At 46.1% G+C, this 19,987-nt stretch overlaps 1 protein-coding gene across 1 annotated transcript in view; it reads right to left on the bottom strand.

Moving 5' to 3' along the window:
- Positions 1–302: 302 nt before the first annotated feature.
- The window catches only part of kcnh2b (potassium voltage-gated channel, subfamily H (eag-related), member 2b), a 384,306-nt gene continuing 364,621 nt past the window's right edge, over positions 303–19,987 (bottom strand). Inside the window, exons 6-16 of the mRNA XM_063207230.1 lie at positions 19,076–19,273; positions 17,832–18,053; positions 14,582–14,972; positions 11,765–11,964; positions 7,439–7,691; positions 6,045–6,238; positions 4,411–4,513; positions 3,095–3,394; positions 2,349–2,538; positions 1,585–1,774; positions 303–676 (exon numbers count right to left, since the gene is read on the bottom strand). Coding sequence (XP_063063300.1) covers positions 314–676; positions 1,585–1,774; positions 2,349–2,538; positions 3,095–3,394; positions 4,411–4,513; positions 6,045–6,238; positions 7,439–7,691; positions 11,765–11,964; positions 14,582–14,972; positions 17,832–18,053; positions 19,076–19,273 — 2,604 coding nt within the window. The 3' untranslated portion in view covers positions 303–313. The remainder of the gene's footprint in view (positions 677–1,584; positions 1,775–2,348; positions 2,539–3,094; positions 3,395–4,410; positions 4,514–6,044; positions 6,239–7,438; positions 7,692–11,764; positions 11,965–14,581; positions 14,973–17,831; positions 18,054–19,075; positions 19,274–19,987) is intronic.

The raw sequence follows: 19,987 nt of genomic DNA, 5'->3' as shown, positions 1-19,987 counted from the left end.
ATCCGCCAGACGAAAGAGATATGAAAGACAGAGAGAGAGAGAGAGAGAGAGAGAGAGAGAGAGAGAGAGAGAGAGAGAGAGAGAGAGAGAGAGAGGGAGAGGCAGAAAAAGAGAGAGAGGGAGATTGGGATGGAAGAAAGAGGAAGAGCAAGAAAGTCAGAGAAAGAGGTATAAAGTGAGAGTATGAGAGAAAGAAAGAGAGCACGGAAGAGACTGCGTCCAGCCTCCTCCTCCTCCTCCTCCTCCTCCTCCTCCTCCTCCTCTCCTCCTCTCCCCCTCCTCCGTATCCCTTCCTTCCTCCATCCCTTGCTCCCTAGCTCCCGGGGTCGGAGCTGTGCCTCTGCGGTGTCCGTGAGTCCAGCGGGGTCTGGGGCTCGGGCAGAGAGAGCCTCCTCTGGGCCTCAGGGTCCAGCAGGGTTGAGGGCCGAGATGGGGCCCCTACATCCACCCCCAGTGGCCCCAGCTCCAGGGTCAGGGGGAGAGTGAGGGCCGCCATGCTGCCCTGGGCTGCAGGGGTCGGGGGTTGCAAGGGAGGCTCGGTGGGGGTGGGGGTGGGGGTGAGCAGTGGGGTGCTGCCGCCGCAGGGGTGGAACTCCGTCGGACTACGAAGGGACTCGCTGGACTTGCTGGCACTCGCCGCGCCGAACTCCTCCTCAAAGTCCGGCCGGTCCAAAATCTGCAAGTAGCCGAAAAGAAAAGGTGGTAGGACACACCCTGTGTTTTAGCTTGTTCTTACCGGAATGGCGGAATGGCAATGACCAATTGTGTTACTAAAAACTCTGTGTAATGTCAGAGAAGAGTAGTACTATGTTTTTTTAATGAATAGTTAAGTGTTCTTCATACATTATGCGGCTTGTGTCTGTGATGCTAAATGTTTACATGTACAGCAGGCTTGTACGAAATTCCGAATTGAATGAATTTCAATTCAAAGTAATGCCACATTACGAACACTAGGTGGTGTCATTACCTTTAATTTCTTTGAATTTAATCTACACCACTCATTGAAAGTACATAGAACACCACCACCTACTGTTCGTATTATGGCATTACTTTGAATTGAAATTCTCTCAATTCGGAATTTCGTACAAGCCTGATGTACAGTAAGTACTGTATGTTCTCTATGTAAATACGTTTGCCCAGTCAGTGGATGCAAATAGAATTCCAGTGTAACCTGCCTGTAATAAAAATTGCATTGAATCGTATGGTACACACGTGTGTGTGTGTGTGTTTTTGTGTGTGTGTGTGCATGCGTGTGTGTGTGTGCTCTGACCTGTGAGAGTGAGGCAAGTGTCACTGACTCAAGGGGCGTGACGGGCTGAATGACCCTCTTGAGGGGGCCAGGGTAGGATGTGGAATTGGTGTGTGTGTGTGTGTGTGTGTGTGAGTGAGTGAGTGAGTGAGTGAGTGAGTGAGTGAGTGAGTGAGTGAGTGAGTGAGTGAGTGAGTGAGTGAGTGTGTGTGTGTGTGTGTGTGTGTGTGTGTGCGTGCGTGCGTGCGTGCGTGCGTGCGTGCGTGCGTGCGTGCGTGCGTGCGTGCGTGCGTGCGTGCGTGTACATGTGTGTGCGTGCATGTATGTGCGCTGACCTGTGAGAGCGAGGCGAGCGTCTCTGACTCGAGGGGCGTGACGGGCTGGATGAGCCTCTCGGGGGGGCCGGGGTAGCTGGAGCCCTGTGGGGGCGAGGAGACGGTGCTGTAGGCCGGCGGCACCAGGGCCATCTGCCTCTGCAGCAGCTGCATGATCGCGCCGATGTCCGTCGACATGCGCGTCTCTAACCTGGAGCGCAATATGGAATATGGATAGACAGATGGATGGGCAGATTGAGGCACGCGGCATGCACGTGGTACCGTACGCACACACATGCACATTTTTTAATTTGTGGTAAACATCATACCAAGTGAAGCAGACAGTTCTTCAACTTTCTGCATTTTGTACGTATATACCCTATGTGTGTGTGTGTGTGTGTGTGTGTGTGTGTGTGTGTGTGTGTGTGTGTGTGTGTGTGTGTGTGTGTGTGTGTGTGTGTGTGTGTGTGTGTGTATGTGTGTGAAAAAACGTGAAAGTGAAAGCCCACCTGCGAAACTCCAACTCCAATTGTCATTGTGACACAGCACTTCACAGCACACAAATGCACACTGCGCACAATAAAATTGCATTTATGCCTCACCCGTTCAAGGGGGCAGCCCCCAAATGGTGCCCCAAGGGAGCAGTGCAGCGGGTCGGTACCATGCTTAGGGTACCTCAGTCATGGAGGAGGATGGGGAGAGCACTGGTTAATTACTCCCCTCACCAACCTGGCGTGTCGGGAGTTGAACCGGCAACCTTTGCCCATGTGAAGGTGTATTCTGACCTGTTGAGCTGTTTCTGCAGCAGGTCCAGGCGGTTCTCCACCTCTGTGCGCTGACGTCGGGTGATGTTGCGGAGGGGGGTGTTGTGGGGCGGGGGCGAGGGCAGGCTGCTGCGAGGCACCTCCTGGTACTGATGGGAGCCCCGGCTCTCCCCCCAGAAGCTAAAGATGTTAGACACACCTGAGAACGCACCTGGGGAAGGAGAGGGGGGGGGGCAGATATGGAGATGAGGATGAAGAGAGAGGGAGAGAGAGAAAAGGGGAGAGAGTGAGAGAAACAGATATGGAGAGGAGGATGAAGGGAGAGAGGAAGGATAGTGAGAAATAGGGATGGGATTGAAAGAAATGATAGAGAGAGAAGGATAAGATGGAAGAAATGGTTGCAACACTGATAAAGGGAAGATTCATCAACTGTCATATCCGGTATCAGCCTGACTATAAAATACAATCTGAGTATGTACAGCAGTGCGATATCACTGGAAATGCTGGAAAAGATTATGAACCGAGATTATGAACGGGCAATTTCCTAAACAAACAAATAACAGACTGCGCTGTGCAACACACCACTGAGGAAATTTGGACAAGGACTTTTAGTGTGCGTGTGAGTGTGTTTGGTCTGCGTGTGTGTGTATGTGAACATGTGCGTGCATGTGTGCAAGAATTACGTGTTTATTATTCGCAACGTGAACGATGTGAGAATTATGATGATTGATATGAATTAATAGCAAAGCTACAAGTATCCAATTAACCTGAGAGCGCATTGCAGGTGTTTCCTGTTTTGGGATCTCCGTCCGCCTCGGCTGCCTCGTATGTGCTGGGGGAGGCCTGGGGGGGCCGGGAGAGCTCCAGTAAGGGGAGAGGAGGCTCTGGGCCCGGGTGCAGAGAGCCCTCCCCCTCCTCGTCCCCGCTGGAGTGGGGGGAGTCGGAGTGGTGGTGCGCCTCCCAGTCCGGCTTGAGGCTCTCCCCCTCCTGGCTGCTGCTGGCCGCCTTCTTCCTGCTCCGCCGGATGGGCTTCTGGTTCTTCTTGACTTCCCCCGCATCCGCGTCGTCTGGGAAAATACGTTATCGGCCAATCATGAAAAAGGCAAACACAAAATGGCTGGTAGCTCAAAAAAATCGCAGTATCTTCTTTAGGTATGTTTGCTGGGTGCTCTTGGATGAAGGGGGTTAGTCCAATTCAACAAAAAAGGGATAATCCAGGCAACTCAATCAGGCAAGTGTAAAAAGAGGAAGTGAATTTTAAAAGCCTTTATTATTTTAGGGCTAAAACATGATTAAAAGAGCCAACATGTTTCGACCGCACTGGTCTTCATCAGGGCTTTGTCAATCATGAAAAACTTTCAATAAAAACAGCAAGTAGTTAGTATGAGGTCTGACTTTTAGCGTCTGGAAAATAGGCATCAGTGAATCATGGAAAATAACGATCATCAAAAATTATTCACAGTTAAAATAAAGTCTCATCATCATTAAATAATAGGTAACACTTTATAATAATGTTCCTTAGTAAAGACTCAGTAAATAATTAACTAATGATGAATAAAACATTAACAAATGTTTTTATTATTAACTAAGTTTTATTAATGCTTTATAAAATATCTACAAATGATATATTCAAGATTTTACACACCTTATAACAGAGTATTTTTTTCATTTACAAGCAACTTGTAAATGTTTGATAAATATAAAATATTAACATAGCATTTCCTAGTCATTTACAAGCATTTGTTTACATTTCCTAGTCATTTACAAACGTTTGTTAATGTTTTGTTCATCAATAGTTAATTATTTATTAAGTCTTTATAATGCTTTTTTTGCATCCATTATTCTAAAGTGTTACCATAATACAATAGAAGTTGACTACATGACTAGCCACACCATAGGATTCACAAACTCGTTGTGTCAGGCCACTTGTCAACCATTGAAGAATTAAGAATGACGTCATTCAAGCTAATTCACAATCTTTATCCAAGTAGGGAAAATATAATTTACTTTTCTTACATGTTGCTCATTGCATTATTGTTTTTTTATTTTGATGCCATTAGGAGATAGTGACATGTGGTTGTACCTTTTTCAGTGCGTCTGCGGAATGACAGCTTGCGCCTACGCAGACGGTTAAAGCCGCCACTGTCAGAGTCGTCGCTGCTGGGGGAGCCAGGGATCATGTTGGTCTGGAGGTGGAAACAGCACAAGATGAGCATCCGTGTGTGTGTGTGTGTGTGTGTGTGAAGGGTAAAGGTGAATTTCACTAATGTGTTAGCCTGATAAACCAGCCTAAATGTGAGATTGGATGTGTAATTTAGTATGGCCCCGATGAATAGTAGGCTACATCCGAAGATTGTTGATGAGAACAACCCGTTGTCTTTCAAACCGTGCCTGTGCCTATAGGCCGGCGCTCTGACCAATCAGCGCTATCTTTCTCATTGATGTGGTTTCCCAACATTGCGAGCTTCGTCGTCACTCCCTCAAAACCCCGCCTGCTTTGATTCAAAACAAATCTTTGCATTGTGATTGGTTTGCCAGATTCTTGGCAAGCCTGGCAGACCACTCCAATTCATCGGGGCCAGACCACTCACAGGCAAAAAATGTTGGCGTCCACCGGGTGGCGCTAGTTTACTAGGCTACTAATGTGTGTGCCTTTTGAGTGCATAGAAAGTGTGTATGCTGGGGTGGAAAGTAACTAATTACATGTATTGAAATGACAGTAATTAAGAACATTTGTTCTTTTGAATCAGCCAGAAAGGAAGGGAATTTTCATTTTAACTATTGAACCACTGAACCATTCAAACATTTCAGCCAGTGATCCGTCTTGGATCAATGAGTTGGACGGTTAGCTTACGGGACTCACTAATTCGACGCCCTTTCGGTACTTACGCCTTATGTCATACGACCCTAAACCTAAACCTAACCCTAACCTTAACCCTAAACCTAACCCTAACCCTAAATTGCTTGTTTGAAATGTTTGATTACCATGTGACGGTACCGAAAGGGCGTCAAACTAGTGGGTCCCGTTAGCTTACGCCCACCCATCCTGTCCGTCATGCTACACAACATTCCATGACCGAGTCAGTCTAGTTAAGTTGGCGGTTTAAAATTCAATTTTGCCTCTCTTTTTTTTGCAGCGCATTACTGTATAGTTGAGCATTTCAATTTCCCTACTGGAAAAAGGTCAGAGGAAAGAGTCGACTGACTGATGGCTTCCACCATTAGCATACAGAAGCATTTTATAAACATAGATTAAGGCCCTGTTTACGGTACAAGGCAATTTTGCGAGCCCAATGTGACCTTTGTTGTCATGATAGCTAGGCAAATTGATGATTGCTTATGACAAGACAGACGGAGGTCACAAGGGTGATATTCAACAAGAAAAGTTCATTTCTCCAGAGAAAAGCTCATTGAAAGTAACGAAGTAACTTTTACATTAAAATATACAGTGAACATTACTTTTACTCAAGTATATTTTTCATTACTCTTTCCAGCTCTGTGTATGATACTATGTACTGTTTGTATGTACTGTGTGTGTGTTTGTGTGTGTGTGTGTGTGTGTGTGTGTGTGTGTGTGTGTGTGTGTGTGTGTGTGTGTGTGTGTGTGTGTGTGTGTGTGTGTGTGTGTGTGTGTGTGTGTGTGTGTGTGTGTGTGTGTGTGTGTGTGTGTGCACACGCATGTGTGTGTGTGTATGAGTGTGTGTGTGTTAAACTCACGTCTCTGAGGTTGAATGTGATCTCCAGGTTGGTCCAGAAGTGGTCAGAGAACTCTGGGTACATGTCCAGCACCTCCAGGACGTCCTCCCGCTGGATCTTGTGGAGGTCACAGTAGGTCAGCGCCCGCACGTCCGCGTTGGACTTCCCCGGCCGCGCATACAGGTTGATGGGCTCACCGAATATGTCATTCTTCCCTGTAGTGGTCAGAGATGACATGAGAAGTAGGGTTTTTAAAAATATATATATTTTTTGTATTTTTGACTATATTGAAGATAGGACAGTATGAGAGGCAGACAGGAAGCGAATGGGAAGAGAGAGATGGGGAAGGGTTGGTAAATGACCTGGGCCGGAATCGAACCCGGGTTGCCCGCGCAGCAGCCCAGTGCCCTACCGTGAAAGCCACGGTAGGGCTGACAAAGTACAGTAGATTTGGTTAGATTTTACATTTTGATTGACATACAAAACCGGACTACCATTGCAGCCCTGTTCATTAAGTTAATTGCACTCCAGTTTCACCCTTATTTATTATTTTAGTTTCACAGAGTTCATGAAACGATGTTGACAATCTGTAATATATTGATTACAAAAACAGGATGGTTGATAGCATACAGAAACATGGCCTTTTAACTGTTCCTGATATGAATACTGTAATGAAGAAAGCCCTAATAAATCATCCTTACAGAGAAAATATCACAATCCCTGTTGAAAGTAAACAATAGAAAACACTATCTTATTTTTATAACCACAATGCCATAGAAAGCAGTATTTGTATATTCCTATAATGATGAAGAATGGATGTAATGAATTAAGTATCACATGGATGCGTATTTACAGTGTATGTGTACAGTACTTCTGGTTAGGATGAGTGCAGGTCAGGGAGTGAACTGTAGATGGCAGTGTCACTCCAGAACAAATCTTCCAAGCAGAAACACTCCCTGTGTGAGGTGCTTTTACGCCACTACTGCTGACAGTACATGAAGCCAACTACCTACCGTGCCTCAGTCTTGGATGAATGATTGTGTTTCTGACTCTTTGTTAATTAGAGGAATATTTAATAAGGCTGTGCACTTGGCTGCCATATTAATTCATATGAACACTGTAATCTTAAATGGTGGCATTTGGTCACTGACTTATTTTATTATCCACAGACCCACACAGTAACTAACCTCAGGGAAAATGAAAACAGAAATACATACAGACTTGCACATGCGCGTACACATACACACACACACACACAATGAGCACAGACACAGATAGAGACACACAGCACGCACGCACACACACACACACACACACACACACACACACACACACACACACACACACACACACACACACACACACACACACACACACACACACACACACACACACACCGTCGACCGGCCACCCACCTAAGATGGCCACCACCACGTCTCCCCTCAGTATCTCGATGGAGCCGCGGGAGATGAAGTAGATGGCGGTCAGCACGTCCCCAGCGTGCACCAGCGTGTCCCCGGGCGGCGCGTGCGTCGTCTTGAACTTCATGGCCAGCGCGCGGAGGCATCCCTTGGTGGAGCCCTTGAAGGCCTTGCAGTTCTGCAGCAGCGTGCGGTTGAGGTGCAAGCAGATATCGGCCTGCAAACACTCCGGGAACCCTTTCAGAACCTGAGGAGAACCGATGCAGGGAACCAGCGGACGGATGGGACAGGACAATAGAGAGATGGTAATGAGCAGGATGGTAGAACACACAGATGTGTTATATTATTAATATGTATTAGTACCTTTTTTGTGTTTTGTAAATTGCAATAGTTTACAAACAAACAAATATATGTGTGTTTCAAGAGTCTTCAATCTTCTTGCCTCAACTGTTGTGTCTGCGACCACAGGCTCAGTTTCCCATTTGTTCCTGTCAAGGGTATCGGAAAATCCCTAAAAACATCAAATGTAAAATATCCACCAGAGACAGACCTTGGGTCAAATAGATCCGGGAAAAAAAAAACGTATTGAACGTCACACTCAAACGGCTAATTATGACTTAGTTAGCTAATTATGGTCGAGTTAGAAGAGAAAGAAGTTATGTCCTCTAAGTTAGTAGCTGAATTATGTCAACAAGTCAACATAGAAGCACCGTAGCCTCCGTAAGTCAGGGTTCATGTATAGAATAGATGCATATTTAAACAGAATTATGTTTGTATTCAAATGCAATTTAATTTCTGATTGAAGCATAGGAGATAGGTGAGCAGTTAGCAGATAGCTAAAGGTTAGCAGTAAAGAGATCCCCACTGGACACCTGGAGGAATTTAGCATTTTGTTTAGCAAGCAATTCTCAGATTTTATTTTTTTAGAGAGAATTTAACATGTTTAATGTCTTTCTTTTACTTATGGATTTAAAACGGCAATGCAATCTACTGGCATGACCGCTAGATTTTGCCTCATCATAATCATCCTATTCCTTTCTCTGCAGACTTTTTGTTTTGAATTTCACCCACAATGTGGCAGCCAAAATTGTCCCAAATAGATTAGGTCGCACAAAGATTAAGGACTCTTGACACTGCTTTGAATAATTGCATAAATTATTGTCTTGGGGATGAAGGAAAATGTGATGGAGCATGTGAAGGCTAGCATGTGAAGGCTAGCATCATATTGTTAATGTCTACATGCAGTGCATGCCTGAATCTTTCGGGTTTGTACAAGTGACAAACAGTAATGACATGCAATGACATGATAAATGTCGTGCTCATATATCTGGCATCACTTCACTCGAAACCTCCATTGTGAGGCTCTTATAACCATGTGCTAAACGTGTTATGGCAGACCCCATATTCTGTCATTATTCATCATACCTGTCCAGTGACATTGCAATGTCATATTAGCGTCAACTGAAAATGATGTGACAGTGCATGGAAGGCTATAGTGGAAAAAAAGTGAAGCAACAGCTGAGTGAAGCTACCATTACACCAACCTCTTCGAACACAGTCACAACATTTACAACTGCCTGTGCTAACATGCTAATGTCACTGGAACCTGATATGACTGCTAATGACAGCTCATGGCATCTGCTATGACAAGTCTCATGGTCACATTAAGCTGACAGTGGAGGATTCTACCGAAGCGTCGCCCTCCTATAACCGCCCGTGACATTGTCTGCTCGGGAGAGACCCTTGAAGAAAGGGCTTGAGGGACCTTTTTAAAAGAGAAACGGTAGTCATTGGAGAACCCCGACCTCAATGCTGCTAGCCGGGAATGCTCCAATGACCACCTGAAACTCTGACTGGGGTTACAGCAGGCTACAGGTGATCACTCAGTGCCTCAGGTCAACCACAGGATAGAAGCCCGGACCACCCAAAAACACACTCCAAAACCATCACAGCAAAAAGCTTGCCAGTGCCATTCACACACACAGACACACAGACACACACACACACACACACACACACACACACACACACACACACACACACACACACACACACACACACACACACACACACACACACACACACACACACACACACACACACACACACACACACACACACCAGGCTTGTACGAAATTCCGAATTGAATGAATTGAAATTCAAAGTAATGCCATAATACGAATACTAGGCGGTGTCATTACCTTGAATTTCTTTTAATTTAATCTAGACTCTACACCACCCATTGAGAGTACATAGAACACCACCACCTAGTGTTCATTTTATGGCCTTACTGGGAATTTCAATTCATTCAATTTGGAATTTTGTACAAGTGTGATGCGCACACGCACGCGCACACGCACACGCACACGCACACACACACAACAGTGACAGTATACACAAGGAGAGAGCCCAAAATAACCAGTAACTACAATCAGATTCACCTCATCACTTTTAAGCACAATTTCATCCACCTCACACTGAACAGAAACAAACATGCAAAGAGTCATGTTTGCATTGATATGATGGCATGTTATGTAGGCTAGAGAAATGTCTACAAGAGGGTGTGATATGAAGTTTGAGAAAACCAACATTCTGGGGAGTGCATGGCACCATAAAATACAAAATGGAGCGATGTTTGGTGAGTATTTGAGACCCTTTCTGAGTGTTTAAATTGCAACACAGAATAAGACTAAGTCATTTCTGTGTGGCGGCCATGGCGTTTAGTCATGCACAATGCTGAGTCATTTTAGCGTGTCAGATCATTATGTCATTGTTTAGGAGATGCAGCTGTGTTTCGTGACATGCTAAATGTGCCTATTTTTGTTTAAGACCTGCAGTAATGGATGGATAGAGGGGGAAGAGGGAAAAGAGAGATGAATAATGTCACTGTCTCAGAACTGAGAGAGAGAGGGAGAGAGAGAGAGAGAGAGAGAGAGAGAGAGAGAGAGAGAGAGAGAGAGAGAGAGAGAGAGAGAGAGAGAGAAAGTTAGCGGTGCGTGGATGACTCACTAGCTAAATCACCGCGCTCTTGCACTTGCTTCTGTTCCGCACACCCTGTCTCACTTACTCAGAGACTCCAACTCTCTGTCACTCACTGGAAGACAAACTCACTCTGTCTCTCACCTTTCCCACATTCAGTCACGGACTCACACACTCAGCTACTCAGTCGCTCCCTCAGTTAGTCACCTACTCATTCACCGAATAATTGCTTGCTCCCTTGCTCACTCACGCATTCACGTTTGCTCCCTCACTCGTTTTGAGTGAATCACAGACCTTCATACATGCACGCACACATGCACGCATGCAAACGCACACGTGCAGATGCGCACACGCATGCACGCACACATAAACACACACACACACACACACACACACACACACACACACACACACACACACACACACACACACACACACACACACACACACACACACACACACACACACACACACACACACACACACACACACACACACACACACACACTGACAGTCCTATTATCATAATGTTCCCAAAAGAGTGTGTGGCAAAGCTGGGAGTAAGTTGAAGTGGAAGAGTTTATTTCATTCAAACTTTCATACTGAGCCAGCGAAGAATTATGCGCAGATGGCAGTTTCAGCTGAGCAATGAGAGATGGGTTTAAGTAACTGTGAAATGTGTCAGCGTCTGTGTGTCTGTTTGTGTGTGTCTGCGTGTGTTTTTGTAAAAAGCAGTTCACCACATGCAGCATGCAAATCCCTGTGTATTAGTAGTGTGTGTGTGTGTGTGTGTGTGTGTGTGTGTGTGTGTGTGTGTGTGTGTGTGTGTGTGTGTGTGTGTGTGTGTGTGTGTGTGTGTGTGTGTGTGTGTGTGTGTGTGTGTGTGTGTGTGTGTGTGTGCGTATGATTCCTCAGTGTGCATTCAAATAGTTCACTCACAGCACACGTGTAGAGAACACCCTCACAGACATATGTGTTAGGTTAGGCAGACTCACCACCATCCGCGTTGGACCAGCGCTTCTCCAGCTCAGTGTGTGTGTGTGTGTGTGTGTGTGTGTGTGTGTGTGTGTGTGTGTGTGTGTGTGTGTGTGTGTGTGTGTGTGTGTGTGTGTGTGTGTGTGTGTGTGTGTGTGTGAATAAGTACAAGGAGAGAGAGAGAGAGAGAGAGAGAGAGAGGGAGAGGGAGAGAGAGAGAGAGAGAGCACGATAGGTTGAGATAGAGAGAGAGAATAAGAGGAGAAGAAGAAAGACAGAGAGAGAGAGGAGAGAGAGAGAGAGAGAGAGAGAGAGAGAGAGAGAGAGAAGAGAGAGAGAGAGACTATGCATGTGAGTGCTTCTCACCGCATTCATGTCTATGCCGTTGGTGTAGGACCAAGCGTGCTGGAAGTACTCCTCCAGCCGCTGCCTCAGCGGGTTGGGGATCTGGTGGAAGCGGATGAACTCGCGCACACGGAGCATCTGGGCGTGGTAGCGCGCCGTGCCCGAGTAGAGCCGCTGGATGATGGCTGACACGTTCCCAAAGATGCTGGCATACATCAGAGCTGTGGGGGGAGGATGAGGGAAAGGGGGGTGTAAAGATATTGGTGGCAGAGGTTGTCAAAAGGCAACATGAGCCACACTACTATGAGGATAAAGTTGAATGCTGCTCCCATTTTACTTTTTCATTTTTTCTATGTGTAGAAGACTGCATTTTTACACAAAGTTGTAGAAATGACTCCACAACTTCCCTGGTGTGCTTTTTGTTTTTCATTATAATAACCCTCGCAATGTGATCAATTCAATTGATCCTTCATTGGCCCACTGATACAAAATGTCATAAGTGAAACCTTTTGTGCCATATTATTTCAGAGTGGGACCGTGAGATTGTCAAGTGAAAGAACACAAACAAAACTATGCAGTACCGAGTAAATGTGCACTAAAGTTGATTACACTGGAGACGGAAGTGTATAGCTAATTAAAACAACAACAAAAGTAACTTCTATAGTGTCTGCAATAGCTGGAAAGAATAGTTACTGTAGCAGTTATACCATTTTCAATAAAAGTGACCGTGGGTTGTTTTTTTTATTGTTGCTGTGTAGAGTAGCTGTTCCTGAGCAGCAAATCTCTGCTCTGACTGCCGAATTTACAGCTACTGTATGGTATATCAGGAAATCAAAGTGATGCAGAGCTGGAGATATAACAAAAGTTGTATCCTACTTTTTTGGAAGAAGCAAAACACGACACATCTGCAAAAGTTTGTGTTACTTTGAATAAAAGATGCCCAGTCACAGCAGACTGGCAGAGACTGGCATAAATTCCATTTGTCATCCAAATCACCTGTGACAGCTCAGTTTTTAAACACTTTTTTTGGGGGGAGAATCTAAGGTCTGTCTGGAGCCGGAATAAAGTCGCAGAGGCACCCTAAAACGTCTCTGGGAGGATGACGATGGTAAGTAATGGGCGTCTGAATGTAAGAAATATATCCAAGTTCACGTCGGCTTCCAACTTGCTGAGCAAAGTTAAATGCATCGGCTGTCTCTCTGAGAAACAATGGCTGACATCTGTGATGGATAAAGCATTGGCCCTGTCCAATCACGTCCATTTGTCCTCATCAGTGGTGCACCAGAGAGCCAATGGCATGACTGGTCGGTGCTCTTCACATCGTTAGCTTTCTGTAGGATTCACTCAGTGATTAGTCTCTATGAGAGCTCTTGTTGACCATTCTACTGTTGGACACATCTTGATGGATAGAGAGCAACTAATAGGCCTGTTAGCTCTCACTTTGTGTGTGTGTGTGTGTGTGTGTGTGTGTGTGTGTGTGTGTGTGTGTGTGTGTGTGTGTGTGTGTGTGTGTGTGTGTGTGTGTGTGTGTGTGTGTGTGTGTGTGTGTGTGTGTGTGTGTGTGTGTGTGTGCGTGCGCGCGCACACACGTGTGCGTGCACGTGTTTGTGCGTTTGCTTCTTCCAATGCCAATAAACTTCAAAACAGTACTCATTGGATTGGGGCCAAACATAGAATGTATTTTCCCTCCCTGAGTCCGCCCCCTGTGCTTGTAGATTATTCCATGTCTGTGCTGCATAACTTTCCTGACTAGCATGTAAAATAAACATTTCAGAATTCTATTTAGCTTTCACGGCAAGCATAGCAAGGCACGCTATAATTCCAGTAATTGCCGAAGATTAAATCGGGCTGTTTTGGTGACTCAGACCACTGTTGCGACACTGGCTTTTGCCATCTTTGACCTTCTATTCTTGCACAGGCCATGTTGATGGATGAGTCTGGGAATAATGAAGGAAATTTTGTTCTGCATCTCGTAAAGTTTGATAAGCCCCCACAAGCCCCTGACAGGATATTGCACACTAATGCTTCAGTTATTAAACTGTAAATGGCCATTTCTGACAACATGCTGGTTTTATGTCAATGATGATTAATTTACATCATCTAAAGTGTGTAGTGTAGGGATTCATTAAATTGCAGATTGCAATCTATTTTTCTCCGAGATTTGAGTCAAAATTAATGTGCGCTTGAGGGTGTTTTTTTTAAATATATATATCGATGCTTATGAGCCAACACAGTGGGGAGAACAAAGCCAAGATGAAGATTTTAAATCCTCTCAGCTTCTGGATGAGAGATTGCTTTTAACTTTCAATCAGCGGGTCGATTTTCAGTTATTAAGAAAGTCAAAGTCCGACCCCTGACAGGGACAGTGCTAATGGGTTTTTTAAAGAGTCAACAGACTTGTGTTACGTAACTGTGTCTGCTTTGAGACCCTGCTGATAAAATTGGCTTTACATTATATCAGTACCAGTAGCACCTTCGAATTCGAACATGCCATGCATTTGTGTACGTACATATACTGTATGTACAGTATGTACAGTATGTGTACATATGATAGTCTGTTTGTGTATGTGCATTGGAATGCAGGTGTGTGTGTGCGCATGTGTGTGCATGTGTGAGCATGTGTGCACAAATGCACAAGAGTGTGTCTGTGCATGCATGCAAGCAGCTATATGTATGTGTAAGTATTGTATGTCACAGAAGAAAATGCAGTGTTAATTCAACACTTAGAGAGTTGATTTAACATCTTCTAGATTGTATTTGGTCCCAAAGTACTCTCTAAGTGTTGAATTACAGTATGTACAGTATGTGTGAGCACATCTGCATGATAAACCAACTCACATCCGATGAGCATGACGCAGATGGAGAAGATCTTCTCGGAGTTGGTGTTGGGCGACACGTTCCCGAAGCCCACGCTGGTCAGCGAGCTGAAGGTGAAGTAGAGAGCGGTGACGTACTTGTCCTTGATGGAGGGCCCCGAGCCCGGTATGGAGGTGTTGTAGTGCTTGCCCAGCTGGTCCCCCAGCGAGTGCAGCCAGCCAATGGAGCCGGCCCGCTCCACGCTGCCAATGGCGTACCAGATGCAGGCCAGCCAATGGGCGATCAGGGCGAACGTGCACATGAGCAGGAAGAGCACCGCCGCGCCGTACTCCGAGTAGCGGTCCAGCTTACGGGCCACGCGCACCAATCGGAGCAGGCGGGCGGTCTTCAGCAGGCCTATCAGCGTGGTCGTCTGTGATGGGGAGGCGGGACAAAAGGAGACATGGGTAAGAATGATTATTTCTTTCTTTTTTAAGGATTTTTTGGGGGGTTGTCAACTGTATTTGGACAGGACAGTCACGAGTGTGACAGGAAATGAGCAGGAGAGAGAGATAGGGGAGGATCGGGAAATGTCCTCGGGTCGGGAATCGAACCCGGGTCCCCGGCGGAACAGTGCAGTGCCCTACCATTTGAGCCACAGCAGGGCCAGAATGATTATTTCTGGTGGGTGCTGCTGTTATGTGGCGTAATGTGGAGGCACATGTTCCATGTCAATGCAGATGTACATGGGGACTGAGGATCGAGTCCAGTCTGCTTTAACATCCTACCCTATCCTCTCCCCCATTCATTTCCTGTTTGAAAAAGCAAAAAAGCAAAAAAAAAACTCCGCAAGAAAACTCGACTGCTATCATTGTCAGTGAAACACTACTAGAGTTTCCCTTCACGTAAAACTATTCTCCCCATTTACACTTGGCCAACGATTTGGATGTGAAACATTTCCTTACACAGGTCATTTTATAGATTAAGTTAGTGATAGCATATGCACAATGTGCATTGATTGGCTGCACCACCAACAGCAATTCTATTCTATTAGACGTGTTAAAGCCAAGTCAATGAACAGGCCTTAATTAAATTCAGCTGAAATGTGTTCCCTTGATAGGGAAAAAACAAAAACAAATCAACTAACATAAACTTTGTTTTAGCTCTCTGCTCTGTTGGGTTTGTCAATAGTCTAAGACAGGACCAGCCAGCCGAGAGGAACAAGTTGCACACAGTAGGCAGCTCGGTGAAGGAAGGCTGTACGATTCCATCACGCATGCACGCACGCACGCATGCACGCACGCACGCACGCACGCACACACGCACGCACACACACACACACACACACACACACACATTGCAGAGACTATTTCTCATCTCCTCTCCTCTCTGCTCTCTGGGCTGTCAGATTAATGTGCTCATTCCCAGCGATTACACTTGTCTTATAGAGGCCTGCGAGCAGAGCAGCCCCGGGCCTCAGGCCCCACCACAGAACAAATAAATAGGGTAGGCCATTAGACCGCTAGCTGGCTCCGAGCCTAGCACCACTCCACTCAACAACCCTCTGAATAAGGCGCAGAACACACACACACATACATACACAGACACACACAAACTCATACGCACGCACACAAACACACACACACACATATAAGCATGTGCGTGCGTGTACACACACACACACATACGCACACACACAAACACACGTACGAACTCACAAACGCGCATATACACGCACGCACACACACTCACTCACACACAAACACGCACACCACTTATGAATGAAATATTATCCAACAAACTGTCCTCGCCTCATTTAAATTGAGATTAACTAGGAGGTCAAAGAGCATGATGGTGGCAACTATGTCAATATGAAACAAGCCATTGAAGTACTGCAGTGAGATATATACATGGCCTCTCACATAAACTCCTCACCTATTCTCCATTCCGGCAAAGTGCAGGTCGAAGGGAACCGTGACCATGTCCATAGGGATGTAGTGAACTTACTCTCTCTCTTGCTCTCATTACCTCTCTCTTCTCTCTCTCTCTCTCTCTCTCTCTCTCTCTCTCTCTCTCTCTCTCTCTCTCTCTCTCTCTCTCTCTCTCTCTCTCTCTCTCTCTCTCTCTCTCTCTCTCTCAGAGTCCCCCCTCACCTCTACATTTAAGTCAATGAGCAGGTCAAAGATGTACAGTAGGTGTCAATATTGATGAAGAAAGAGCCCTTGAAGTGCACTACATTCACAGACACACACGCGCACACACACACACACACATACACAAACACACACACACACGCACACACACACACACACAGTCCGTTACCTGCAGCACCAGTTCAAAGGTAATGGCGTTAAGGAGCGACATCAATAAGGAGCCAGTACTTAAAGGTGCTGTGGTGGAGGTCAGGTCATACTCCCACACTCACAGGCCACTGCCCTTGCCTTGTCACCTGAATTCAACTAAATGAGCAGGCTTGAAAGGTGTGGTGACCTTATTGATGAGGACACAGACCTTGAAGTCGTGCCCTCACACACACGTACATACTACGCACGCACACACTCTGCTCCCAGCCCTCACCTGCGGAAGATAAACAGCCACCATGTCAATGAGGGACCAGCTTTTAAAATAGTGTGCTCACACACACGCACGCTCCTCGCAGACACACATTCACACACACACCACCTGCGTTTTCCATAGCATTTGGTCTGTTAGCTGGTGTTAATTTAGAGCCCTGGTTGTATATATACATACGCACAAAGACTCACACACACACACACACACACACACACACACACACACACACACACACACACACACACACACACACACACACACACACACACACACACACACACACACACACACACACACACACACACACACACACACACACACACACACACCCCTCACCTCCTCTCCATTCCGATCAATGACCATATCGATATGTCGATAAGGAACCACCCCTTTACGTGGTGCACACACACCTCTACCTAGGCAGAATATATAGTACACACACACACACACACACACACACACACACACACACACACACACACACACACACACACACACACACACACACACACACACACACACACACACACACACACACACACACACACACACACACACACTGCCATACACTACTCCCTGTTCCCTACCCCTCACCTCCTCTCCACTGCGGTAAATACACACACCCAAGCCCCAATCCCCAAACACACATACTGTACATTCATTATAGTACATACAGCATATTTATGGTATATACAGATATTCACACAGCCCCCCTTACCTCTTCTCCATTCCGATAGATGAGCAGGTCGAAAGGAATGGCCGCCACCATGTCGATGAGGAACCAGCCCTTGAAGTAGTGCACGGCGATCTTGATGGGGTGGCTGACCACCTCGTCGTTGGCGTTGACGTAGGTGGTCCTGAAGTTGATGAGGATGTCGATGATGAACATGATGTCCACGATGAGGTCCACCACGTTGAGCGGGCAGGAGTAGCCGCAGGCCTGCAGGATTGATTCATGGATTGATTTTATTTAAACAATCTCATTAATTAAATACATGATTTAGTTTCCAGTGAACCACACCACATACTTAAAGGGACACTCCGGGGCATTTGAAGTGAAATCCCATTGCTAGAGGTGGTTAAATACTAACCATAGGCAAAGATTGGTGCAATTTGGCGTTCCCTGTGTGAAGATTTCACTGCTTACGCTTGATTGAGTGCGTTTATATGCAGTTCAGTATCCAATTCCGGAAAAGGTGTTTATATGAGTACAAGGAGTTATTTCCCAGTCGACATTCTTGGCTGTTATAGAACTCTCTTCAAATGCCTATAGCCTGGATAACAGCAACAGCCATCTATGGGAAGCCCCTGTATACTGGTGTTTCCATGCGTCAGTATTCCGACTTCTGTCGGAATACTCCACCTAGCATATCCCGATTTCTCAAAATCCCGAATAAGGGCTTATCCGGGATACTGAAGTCGGGAAAATTTGGGATACTTAATATCCCGATCATATTCGGGATACTGAACTGCATATAAACGCACTCATTGATTGATTGGTTTTATTTGATAATCTCAGTTCTTGAATAAAAGCAAATAGGCCTACATGATGTAGTTTCCAGTGAACCACACCACATACTTAAGTTAGAGAAAAAACAGAGTCAGGATTACACAAATAAAGCCTGAGGGCTTATTCCCATTGTGGCTCTTGATGTTGGATGACAGCAGATGTTAAAATGGCACGAGTGGTGTTATGACCACTCAATCTCCATTAAAACCATAAAATAAATATATATCTTTTAGGTTATTTTTTAATAACTTATAGGACAGTCTGAGAGAGAGAGACAGGAAATATTTGGGAGAGAGACGAGGAAGGGTCGGCAAAGGACCCAGATCAGAAGCGAATCCGGGCCGGCCGCATAGTAGACGAGTGCCCATACCGTTAAGCCACGGTAGCGCCAAAACCACGAGTGGCGTTGTGACTACTTAATCTCCATTAAACCATTGAATAAATATAAAGACCTGCATTTTCTGGTCCTCCTGGTCGTTGAGCAGGAAGGCGGCCGAGTACGGGGTGACAATGGCCGTGTAGATGACCAGCAGCAGGATGAGCCAGTCCCACACCGCCTTGAAGGGGCTGTAGTGGAGCACCGTCCACTTGTGGATGCGCGGCGCCTGCAGCTTGTACTCGGGCAGCACGTCGGCACCCAGCGACAGCACCTGGTGGGCGGAGAGGAGAGGAGAGGAGAGGAGAGGAGAGGAGAGGAGAGGAGAGGAGAGGAGAGGGTAGGAGAAGAGTAGAGAGGAGAGCAGAGGAGAGGAGAGGGGAGGAGAGGAGAGGAGAGGAGAGGAGAGGAGAGGAGAGGAGAGATTAGTCATGGTTGGGGTACAGATATGGACAGATAGATACGTGTAGAATAGATAGATAGATAAATAGAGAGAGAGAGAGAGAGAGAGAGAGAGAGAGAGAGAGAGAGAGAGAGAGAGAGAGAGAGAGAGAGAAGGGGGGATACTCCACTCTGTTCCATGGACACACACGCAGGCATGCAGGCACGCAGGCACGCAGGCACGCACATATGCACGTACATATGCATGCACATATGCACGCCTATGCATTGCACGCACGCACGCAGGTACGCACGCACCTATGCACACACGTAAGCAAACATGTATGCACGCACATACGCATGCATGTATGCACGCTCGTATGCACGCACGCATGCACGCATGCATACGCGCAGGTATGCACTCATGTATGCACACACGCACTCATGCACACACACACACCTGACAAACACAAGGTTTCCCACTGATAAAGCCAAAAGTGTGGATTAAAGTAGATAAGAGGGGGACCTGTGCAGCCGCACGCTCACTGCACTCTTTCTGCACACCCACTTCTCTCGAACCGCAACTTCAGCCAAAGCCAAGAGATAA

The sequence above is a fragment of the Engraulis encrasicolus genome, chromosome 9 (assembly GCF_034702125.1).
Source record: "Engraulis encrasicolus isolate BLACKSEA-1 chromosome 9, IST_EnEncr_1.0, whole genome shotgun sequence".
NCBI lineage: Eukaryota > Metazoa > Chordata > Actinopteri > Clupeiformes > Engraulidae > Engraulis > Engraulis encrasicolus.
The sequence above is the reverse complement of the archived record's forward strand: the minus strand, read 5'-3'. Positions and strand labels throughout refer to the sequence as shown.